Source organism: Pygoscelis adeliae, unplaced genomic scaffold (assembly GCF_000699105.1).
Source record: "Pygoscelis adeliae isolate BGI_AS28 unplaced genomic scaffold, ASM69910v1 Scaffold121, whole genome shotgun sequence".
In the NCBI taxonomy this organism is placed as follows: domain Eukaryota; kingdom Metazoa; phylum Chordata; class Aves; order Sphenisciformes; family Spheniscidae; genus Pygoscelis; species Pygoscelis adeliae.
In genome coordinates, this window is record NW_008824359.1 from 7,366,704 (window position 1) to 7,378,025 (window position 11,322).

At 49.4% G+C, this 11,322-nt stretch overlaps 1 protein-coding gene across 1 annotated transcript in view; it reads left to right on the forward strand.

Moving 5' to 3' along the window:
- The first annotated feature begins 2,235 nt into the window (after positions 1–2,235).
- The window catches only part of FAM167A (family with sequence similarity 167, member A), a 10,442-nt gene continuing 1,355 nt past the window's right edge, over positions 2,236–11,322 (forward strand). Inside the window, exon 1 of the mRNA XM_009319704.1 lies at positions 2,236–2,616. Within this exon, the coding sequence (XP_009317979.1) occupies positions 2,236–2,616 (381 nt within the window). The remainder of the gene's footprint in view (positions 2,617–11,322) is intronic.

Genomic DNA, 11,322 nt, shown 5'->3' on the forward strand with positions numbered 1-11,322 from the left:
AAATCCCTCCAAAGCTGCTGGGAGGCGGTGACGGGGAGGGGGAGACGGCAGCGGGGCCGTGACAAAGGGGACGCTCCAAACTGCTGTCCTGTTTTCATGGTCCAGTGCTGCAAATGCTAACTGAGCTGTACCCAGGGCTCAAATAGCAAGGGACTTTTCCACCCTGAGGATGTTATACGTGCTGAAGGCACAAGACAACAGAGTTTGTGGGGGGTCTGCTTCGTAGCTGTGGCATTCAGAAAAGTCAGCCTTACAATAAAAATAGTATCTTTGCTAGGGGTTACCAAATCTGGTAGCCCAGTGTGGAGCTGCAGCAGACTCTATTGGGCTGCTGGTTTTGGCCACCCCTAGCAATCTCCATCTCAATGGACAGAAAAAAAAGCTCAGAGGTGAGGTCTTTAAAGTCATTAGGTGTTTCCCTTTATTGATTTCGGTAGGCTGGAGCTGGAGGCAGGTGAAATTCATTGACATGCCCTCAGCTCTGCAGAGCATCCGTGCAAGAGCTGGTGCAGGACCTGACTCTCCAACGGGGCAGCCCTCTGCTTTCCCCTCCATACGATCTATTTTTCAACAGAAGAAGGAAAGTTGTTGCTGCTTCAGGCATGAGAACTGTTGGCTTCAACCTGACATACTCTCTGCGTTTGCTCCTGCTCACCGTAAAACTCTCATTAACATAAATAGGAGCAGGAACAAGACCGCAACATGACTAATTCTCCACCCCCAGACTGTCTGTGTGTATATTATCAACTCCTCGTTCAGCTCATGTGCCTGCACACAATTGTGGGATAAATCTTGCTCTCTGTTGGTGTTTATTTTCAATCGAATCTTCTTACTGAAAAGGTTCGCGAGGCATAATTATGGTCTGGATTTCAGAGTTACACACGTCTTTATGGGCGCAAATAACAGGGAAAAGAATGGCTGAGTAACTCATATTGTTGTGGTTTAGTGCATCGAGCTAGAAAGCTGCATACGTCCTGGCCGGTCTTTCTGGGCATGTTACCAGGCAGGCAAAAAAGTATTTTGTTTTGCGTTTGACGTGTAGACAAGAGCTCTGGATCTATTCCTGGCTCAGCCATAGATGAGCATACAACCTTGAGAAAGTCTTTTATCTGATCCTACCATCAAATGAATGCAGAAGCTGCCTGAGCTTAACTCTTGCGGAGTTTTGAGAGTCTTGTGTCCCACGAGGTCCCACAGAGGCAGGTTTGGTAGGCCAGTTTTGGCCATGGGCATAGCTTCTCCAAGTCCACAGCCCATGGCAGGAGGAGCTAGGAGTTTTCCCAGGACTCTGTGCTAGTTCCTCCACCAAGGTGTTTTCAAGGCTACCATTGGGACCATTCCTAGTGGGCAGACCGGACTTGTCCAGTGATGGAAACCACAAGTCCAAGTCTCCTTGAGCTCAGGCATCTGAACCCAAGACGTGCCAGCACCACAGTTACTCCCACACTTGGCTGGGGACCATGCTCCTGCCCTGAGCCTGCTGGACAGGAGGGAGATGAATCTTATGGCTGCAGATTGGCAACTTTAGCAAAACTAGACCTAAACACAAATCTGTAAAACTGGGGGGGAAAAAAAAGCAAGTCACTTTTCCCAGCTCTCCTTTTGGCTCAAACTCTTGGGAGAAGTTTGGGTTGTCTTACTTCACCTGGTCCTGTTTTGCCCAAGTGGAAAGATGTAGGTTTGACAGCCAGGAAATCAACAAAACAGCGCGTATAAACACCCTGACCCCCAGCAACAGTCATTGCTGTCTCCAGAGGACGTTGGGTTGTTGATACAGATCCAGAGGGGTCTGTGAACGTGTCCTGGCCTCCTTGGAAACCCTTTCAGGGCCCCTTGAGTTAATATGAGAGATGTAGGTAACCAGAGCTTCCCTAAAAGCCAGAGCCTGTCTGTTCCTGCCCCAAAAGCAGTCAGATAGCTGAGGTGAGGTAACACTCCCCAGGAGCACCTTGGCACCATGCCTCTCCCAAAGCCCTTGCTCCCTCCACTGCAGCAGGAGCCGTCTCTCCCTTCTTGCTCACTTTTCCTTCTCAAACTGGAAACCAACCATCTGCTTTTCTTCCAGGTGTTCATCCAGGGCCAGCGTGGTGCATGAGCAGGAGCCACCACCACTGCAGCTGTCCTCCAAGGGGCTGCGTTTGGCACCCCACAGGAGATGGTCCAGCCCTGAGGGTTTCCCACCTCCATCCCTGGCCCTTTGCAGCACACCCCTATGCCATTTGACTCCCAAAGAGGATGTCTCTACCCAAAATCCAAATAGAAGAGGTGCCGGACAGCACGGATGCTGGCTCTGGAGCTGCTGCTCCTCCTGATGACCACCTGAGGAGCCTCAAGGCGTTGACGGAGAAGCTGAGACTGGAGACCAGGCGCCCGTCCTACTTGGAGTGGAAAGCAAAGCTGGAGGAGCAGGCATGGAAGAGCCCCCAGCCAGCAGGAGAAGAGGAGGAGGAGGAGGCGACCGAGGCCAAAAAGGCCACGGGGGAGACTGTCCCCTTGAGGAAGGCGCAGCTGCATCTCAATGGGAGCCCTGCCCAGGACAAGGTGACTCTTACCTCAGGGAGAATAGGTGGCTTTGAGAGCATCGACGAAGCTTTGACGTGGCTCAGGAAGGAACTGGTGAGTGGTTTGCTGTCCCTGTTAGATAGCACACTTTTTCAAGAGGGGGAAAAAAAAAAGGAATGGGGAAACCAGCGACTCCTTATTCCTACCCGCCTTCAGCCCCGGGTGAAAAGGCAACAATCAACCATTGCATTTTCTGTGGCTGGTGGGAGCAGGAGCAGCCAGGAGCACAGAAGGGAAAAGGCAAATGTCAGAGCGCCCATAACCTCAGGGAAGGAGCTGGGTCCATCTCAGCATCCCTGCTGGCATCCAGCAGGCTGGGGAAATATGGTAGCTTGCCCTGGTTGGGACTTCTTAGCAGTTTGTCCCCTCCCCTGTTTCTCTAATTATATCTCAACACTCAGATGAATACTGCAGGTATGAGTACGCCATGAATACATGGGCACTGCTGGTGCAATAGCCCTTCTCTGATGGGCATCACAAAGGGATGCTTCATCAGAAGCGTGACTAGATCCATCCCCTGGATCTGCCCTTGCAGCTTCTGGCTGTCAGTGGTTTAGCAACTCCCCCAGCGGGAGGTTGTATGCTGACCACTGCATTTAACATGCATTAGCGGATCTAACCTCCAAGTATTCACCTAATTCTCCCTTCCTCTTTTTTTTTTAACTCATGACTCTCTATAAGATCTTGTGGTAACCTGCTTCCCCCAAGTCATTGCTGCACGGTGAGACCAAGTGCTTCCTTTCGTTTCAAACTGTTGTGGAAACCCCTTGTTCTAACCATGTAATATCTAATGAATAATATTCCTTTTTCTGCCGTATGCCAGAACCTTATCTCAGACCCTTCCTCATCCAGCTCTTACAGGTTCATCGTCTGTTGGCTCCTGCTTCATTAGAAGCTGGTCCACATTTCTGTCATCCTCCCATCCCAACCTTGGGCCCTATCTTACACATATGTTTATTTCTGGTAGTTATGAACTGGTAGTTTCACAGAGAGGAAAACAAGACAAAAATGCTACACCTATGCTAGGAAAATACACAGAGCCAAGGCATGGGTGCTGGAAGCTCATCTTTTATATGTTGTGTTGCTATCATGGTCTTTGGCACAAATTTGACCTGGGCCAAGCAGCTCCCAACCCAGCTCAGAAGTCAGCACAGCCTGGGGATAATTCCCAGGAGAAAGTGTGGATGCGGCACATCTTTTCTGGAGGCCACAGGAGGTCAATAGGATGGACACGACCAGATCAGGGAAGCTGTTTTCAGGGCTGGAGAATGGGCCCCGGTGCTCTTCACAAGCGTAGGAACAAGCAGACACCAAGACCGCACTTCCCAGTGATCCTTCCCTTCTCCTCATTGGAATGAAAAATCTTTATTATTCGGCCCACAGGACTGGAAGCAGCTCATGTCACGTGGCTTTTTTTCTGTCGCCTAATTGCAAGTTTGCCTGTGAGTCCCACCAGCATTTGCAACTGTGTTGACAGAAGAAATATTTGCAACGGGGTCCCAGGGAGCTGGGACATCACCTGCGGTTCAGATGCACTTGTGAAAACGTTCCTGTGCAAATGCTTTGCTTTTGATAAGCACTGAAAGTCCTTGAGGAAAACTTCTCATGCAAAACAATGAATAATAGCTTTTAAAAATTCTCTGCAACTTTTACTTCAGATAATATTTATTTGTCAACTTTTTGTTGCTCTTGCTGTATTCGCCCAGCTAGACTGATCTCTAGAGAAGTTATTTACAGTGGTGGTTCTGGATGTCACCGTTTTGGTGGTTGAGACGCTTCTGAGGACCATGGCTTTCACAAGGCGAGTGCAGTGCTTTCAGGAATCCAGGACTATTAGGAAGAGTTTTGAGCTGATCTCCTAAAATCACTCAGCACTCTGGAGAATCTCAGCTCCAGAACTGAGACCTAAATCTGGGTCCATGCTTGCATCTGTGATGCAATCTTAAATTCACAGTGCACTTGATGTAAACCCCAAATTTCAAGATGCCAAAAGACAGTAAGAAGCAGATTTTCCTTCTCAGAGCTCCAGATTTTAAAAGATTTGGTTTGTTCTTTCAGTTTCTGCCCATGATGCACATATAAATTGTCTCAGAGTCTGGTTTTACCCTTTAGACTGGGGTGTGGTATATAAACCACCATCTGACGAAAACTGAAAGTTTAAATTAAAGAAGAAAAAGGGCAAAGCAAACCCTAATTGTTCCTCACTTTCCATTTTCCTGCCTCTTAATTATACTGGTCTTTGCTGGATCTGGACGTGACTCATGTAATTTAGAACAACTTCCCCAAAAGAGAGAGCATGTATTTGACTGACCGCACAGCTAAATAGCTATGTTGGAGGCACTACTGTTGGGTAAGAGCTGCCAGCAAACAGTGAGAACACAGCGTGGCCATCGCATCACAGGATGCTGGAACAAAAAGATGCATTTCACATTACATTTCAAGGGTGAAACTCAGTTTCTTTTCAAACAAAGAAACAAGATTCCACATATCCCAACACAGCCAGGATTTTTCCTTGTTTATCCCCAAGTTGTGATAGTAAAGCAAACAGGAAGGCTTCAGAGCAGGATATGATTGTGTCTAAGTTTCTACATTTACTTAAGGCAGGAGCCAAAGCCAGAAAGGGCAGCATCCCTCAGAGAGCACCCTGCTCGGGGCAGCCCGGCAGGGGTCCAGCACCCCACACCTCGAGTAAGGTCACCCTAAGCGGGCAATCAACCCTTCTGGTCTCGTTTAACGTAGGAGACTACAGACCTGGGAGCACCACACAACCCAGCCTTGCCCCAAGCAAGTGTGAGTATCCCGGGCAGCTTTCTGAAGATCATCCAAAAATGATCCAGTAGTCACAGTTGGGGTGAAATCTGCCTCCACCACGCTGTCCTCTGCTGCAGGGTGAATTCTCCCCCACTCTACGCAGTCCTTCATGAGAAGTCAATTAAGAGTATGTAGGATTCATCCATCCAATGAAAGGATAGATGGAGATTTCTATCCAGGAAAGAAGTACACCAGCCCATGTCCTTACCGAATGAAATGCAGCGATGCAGGGCATGCAGGTCCATCACCCACACTGTGCAACCCTCATCACAGCTGCCTAAACACAGCGTGTTTAGGCTGGGTTATTTAAATAGCATGGCCCCACCATGGTCTTGGCTTGTACCAGTTAGCACCCTGCCAAACAGTTAGAGCTTCAGGAGTTCGCACATGCTGGGGACTGTTCACAACATGCAATTTGTACGGGACCACCCAATTTTGGAATTAACTCTATCCCAGCCGAAACCAGTAGAGGTAGAAAAGTGAATTTAGTAGTATGTGCATGCCCAAACTTCTCCTTGGCCATGGTGCTACAGAGCAGGTCATGGCATGGGTTAGTTGCTTGGTCAAGTGACAGTCCAGGAGTGCCCAGCTTTAAAATTAAAGTTACCTGTAAAATCTGAAGCATTACTCCCAGTCCACACAAAAGGGGTCATCCAACGCTGCAAGGAATCTGCCTCCATGTCTCCAGAGTCTGCTCTGGTTCAGGCTCAGCTAGGTTCAGGCTCCTCATGTTCCGAAGTGAAAGACAAACCCAAGGTCTTACTGTGCATCTGCTGTTCTCGGTCCTTCACCCCGCTTGACCTGTCCCAGGACCTGATTCTGCATGTTAAGCCCTGGCCCAGGTTTATAGGATTGACATATGCCCACTGAGCTCCAGCCAGCCACGTCAGCTGGGACCTGCTGAGAATCTGGCCCCAAGAAGGTGATTTATTCAGACATGCAAACTCCTGCTCTTGTTTTCGCTCTGAGAGGCTCTGTGTAGGTGTACGAGCAAATTGCAGCACTCGGCATGTGCTGAACTGCCCCAGGGCTGCAGCACCTCCCCCCCCCAACTCCTCCTGCCTCTTCTTTGCCCTCGTGTTTGCCTTTGCGCTGTCAAGTGTGGCTGCTCTTCATCAGTGCTGAAAGTAAAGCCATCACCAGCCACGGAACGGTGACAGACCCAAGGATCAGAGTGGTCAGACTGTATTTTCTCCGTTCATGAAATTTGTCAGAACAAAGGTTTACACGTTCTAAAATTAAGCCCTCAGAGTCCTCTTCCTCCTAAATGTGGTTAAAGAACAAAACTCTGCTGTGAATTGGGACATCTTAGGACAGTTCTGACTTTGTCCCAGTAGGAAAATGCGTTTTCCGTCTCACATTCACCAATGTTTGGCACTGAAATCTGACGTGTGTGAGCCAGAATGCACGAAAAGACTCTTGAAAAGGGACACAAATGTCTGATGCTTTCTCCTGGGAAATCGTAAAACACCTATGTCCTGTTGGTCAGACATTTATTATTGAATATTAACCGCTATTATCTCCACTTGGGATACTGATATTGGCTGAATAAGTACTTAAGTGAATTTAAACAACAATGCAGCACCAAAACAGTGCTGACATGAGCCTTGTTGCAGATTGCTCTGTGGTTGCAGGGAGGTGGAGAGGCGGAGAAGGAGTCTAGAGCACGGATATGGTGATGGAGACTGGCCTGCGTTGGGAGTTCTCTGCTACGTAGCAGGTCCAGGAAGGATTTGTCTGTATTTGCATTTAAAGCCGTGAAAGGACATGGGCACAGGCACTGGAGGGGGGTCATCTCTACTGTTAAATTGCTAGAACCGGGGCACAGTTTAGGAGTTACCACAGAATAGGACCATCCCCAAAGGGCAAGTTTGGGTGCAGCTACCCCATTTCGGAGAGAGAGGGAGTTTCATGGGCTGGATGAGTATTTATGTGCATAGCAGAGACGTAACTGCAGGAACATCTGAGAAATGATGTGCTCTTCTCCTGTGTAAGCCCACGAGTAAGCTCACTGAGCAGTCCCTCTGTTTGCCTCATTCAGATGCTGAGCTGCCAGGCTTTTCCTCTGGCAGTGGGCTTTGTCCTAGTTATACCATTCCCAATCCTGAATGCATTTTAACACCCCTTAATTTAACAAAACCCAGAGGTAACTACCTCCCCCAGGAAAGGTAATATGAAGATTAATTCTGAGGGAGTCAACGCAGACTAAACTCAACACTGAAGGAGGGTGAGATTTGGGACCCATGTCAGGCTCTGCAGGTGTCAGCTGGCAGAGGTATGCTGGGCTTTGGTGGTGTGTAACTCCCAGGCACCGCAGAAGGAGATGAGACACCTTGTTTGGGGCTGTGGGTTGCACCACAAGGGCGTGAGCATCTAAAATCAGCCGTGGCAGGGTGGCATCTGAGCATCTTTGAAGATGGAGCCTCAAACCAAAACACAGACTTAACTGACTTCTCTGAAGTGTTTGGTGAGGGTAAAATAACCGCCTTGTGCTTCTCCGTGCTTGAATCCAAGTGGCTGCGCTCAGTGAGGAAAGCACCAGTTTAGATTCAAGTTTCTTTTGATCTTTAGGAAATAAAAAGGACTAGTCCCATGGGAGCAGCCGCTTCTCCACAGACCATCACCCTGAGCTTTATGGACCACAGACTGGGATGCTGTCCATGGGGCACTTCTCTTTTGGGAAGAGGTCCCAAGGAACTCCACACCTCCGCTCCATGAGGTGCTCTGTGCTGATACGTCCCCCCATAGCAACGCAGGGAAATGGACCACCGGCAACGGGAACATTATTGGTCTTCCTCCCTGTGACCATATGGTTAAGGCAGACTTGAAGACAAGTCTGGGCTACACCCTGAGCTACTTCTACCTATTTGGGCTAAGCTACCTAGACTGGACAGCAGGCAAGGATGCATCCAAAACTTTCTCTCCCTCCCTTATACTAAACATCCCTGGGAGACTCTGAGGCTCAATCCAAACAGAAAGTCCTTCCTGGGTTCGTAAGACTTTGGGCCTCTGTGGTCCAGCCTGGGAGCTGCAGTAGCTCCTCCGCCAGGAAAGGCCTGGGTTTGGTTCCCCCTCCCACCTGGGGAAGTTCAAACCAACAGCATGCTCCAACCATGCAGATGAAAAGCAGCTCTTTGCCTGCTGGAGCTGGGCATGCAGAAAGAGGCAGAGTGTGTTAAAATCGGTTTGTGTGAGCAAGACATACCTAAGGCTCCTCCTGCACTTGGCGTGTGAGAATCGAAGGAAGCAAAATGCGTGGCTTCTGCTGGGTGCTCCCCATGGGTTTCTCCAGGACATTGCACAGCGTGTGTGGGATCACACTGTCGTCCCACACAGATGAACTGGTGCATCGAATTACTTTGTGGTGACTGGCCCTGTGGGTGAACTGTGTAAACCAAAACCCCACAGCTTCCCGTGATGTGGCCCCTGTAATCCCATTATTTCTTTCCAGGAAGCTTTGTGGAGCTCTGCTGACCTGACAGTACTCCTTTTAAAAAGAGAACATTCATCATTTCTAGTGACGGTTTGGTCCTCAGCGTGGGACGAATTGAATGTTTCTAGTGCTTGTGAGGAGCCTCTGGGAAAGGGAAGGAGAATGAGGATTTCTGGGTTCTGACCCAAATTCTGCTAATATTCTGGGCGGTTTTGAACAAAGCAGGGTTTAATGAGACAAGTCCATGGAGGGAGGACAGGGTGTTTGCATCTCGAGCCAAGCCCCAGTAATGAGTGGGAAGAGTGAGAGAGGCTATGCCCCGCAGAGCAGCCCACCCTTCCTGCCCACAGTGGGACCTTTTGTGCCCTGCCCCCTGCCCAGTTGTCACCCCATGGACCTACCTCCACAGGACTTCTCACCATGCAAGGAGCTCCCAAGCCCTCGGGAAGCCAAGGCAGGCTCCCAAGGGGCACAAGTGGTGACTGCCCTCATCTCCTGTGCCATCTCCTCATTGTGCATGTCATCCTTTAGTCAACCATTGCCAGGCTTTGTTTCTCACCCATCCGCCTTTGTTTCCTGGAGGGCAGAAGAGGGCTTTATCCCCCTGGGAAAGCCTTGGCTGATGGTGCACATCTGACAGGTCACCCCTGCTTCCCTGTTCAGCCCCAGAGCACAGCCAGGCAAAGGCTGTGTCTAAGATGGTGTCACAGCCTAGGTGATCAATGTAGAAGGGTGGTGGGTTTGCCCCATGCCACGTTACCCTCACCCTACTGGCCATTTGGCTGTGGAAGAGTCTGGTTCGGCAAACGTCAGGGTCAGGAGGTCCGATGGGGGTAAGGAAGGGTGACTGGAGACTGAGCACCTGAAGGACATGCCCTGGAGAGCTTTGTCTTCCAGCTTGCATGAAAGCAAGACAGCTTCTTCAAAAAAGGGAAAGCAAGAACTGGTCAAGAAGTGGAAAGTTAGCTTGCAAGGGAAAAATAGCAATTTCCAACTGACATACCTCACTACAATGGCATCATAATTAATTTTTAAACCCTTTTTGGTGGTGGTGTGTTTTGGTTTTTTTTATCCCACATCCCTCAAAGCATTTAATGAAAGCATTTGTTGACATTTCTTATGTAGCTTGATAAACTGGCAAGAAAGAACGACCAAGGGTCAGTTCAACAACGCTCACGATTGCCTTCCTGGTAAAATGTCAAGTTGCAGCATTGTGAAACAGGGAAAAATATCAACAAAATGAATTTTTTTTCATTGCAACTCATGTGGGAGAAGAAAAACCTGCCAAGTGGCATTACTCTGCTGTGGGCACAGGCTATGAGGTCTGCAAGGAAAACGTTTTTTTTGAAGAAGGTAAATGGCCACAACCCTGCCAGATTTCACGAGAGAGAGAGAGAGAGAAATTCACTCTGAGATTTGTACAAAGGTGACTTAATCCTCTCCAGGCAACCAAGCTGGAGTCCAGTTGCTGGCTGAGAGCACCAGGCAAGGTCTTCCAGGGTGCCTCCATGGTGCAGGAGTAAGAAAAGCCTTGCTTGGCTTGGATTAACTTTCATTATACTCATGTCAGCTCTCGGCTTAGGCTCTGAGCACAACATTGCAAAGGGCTTCCCGACAGCTGCAGAAAACAGCTGAAGCAAAGCCAGGCTTCCCTCCAAGCCCTTCAACCTCCTAAGGTGGCTGCTTCGCCTTGCTGTGAGACTGGAAATGCTGCAAGGGGCAATCCCAACGTCTTTGGAGGCATTGCCTGGAGGAGGAGGGATTGTGTCACAAGCTAGAGCAATCCCGAGGCTGCTCTGGTTGACAGCCTCGTTGCAGCAGCCCCATGCATCAGGCATCAGAAATGTCTCGTGTAGAGATACCAGAGCCACCTGCGGAGCCTCCCGAGGGGAATCTTCCCTTCTCCTTTCCCTTCTGCAGCTTCATGTACAAGCCACCAGATCAGGAATACATTTACCCCCCACCCCCAGAGCTACATCTGTACTTGTAATCTAAAGAGCTCTTTTTCAGGCCTGGAGGCAAACTGGTATGGTTTGGCCATGTCCATGCTGTTAAAATCCAGACAAGGTGGCCGTATCCCAAATGCCTATTGAGGATGAATCCCTCCCCGTTGACTCCTGTAGAGTGCCTGTGGGGAATTGCTTAGGACTGTGAGAGCTGGCCTCAGCTCAAGGGATCCCAGGACCTTGCTCGCAATTGAGTGGAGAGACTTCGTTGCAATGCACTGTTTCATGCATTGCTATAGATGTAGTCTGCGTCTGTTTCTGAGCCTGTTCAAACCACAGGGAGCCACAAAACCAGTAAAGCAAATCAAAGGAGCAAGGTAAAGGATGGATTTGGGGTCAGGGCAGCTCCACAGTGCAGCTGGAGACGAGCTCAGGGCATCGTCTCATGCATTGAGAAGTCGGTGAGGACAGCACATACCCGGGGAGACATTGGGAGGGAAAACAAACAAACCAATCAAAACCAGAAGCCTTGGTACCAAGGGGTTCCTTCCAGGGCCAGTTCGTGTCCTG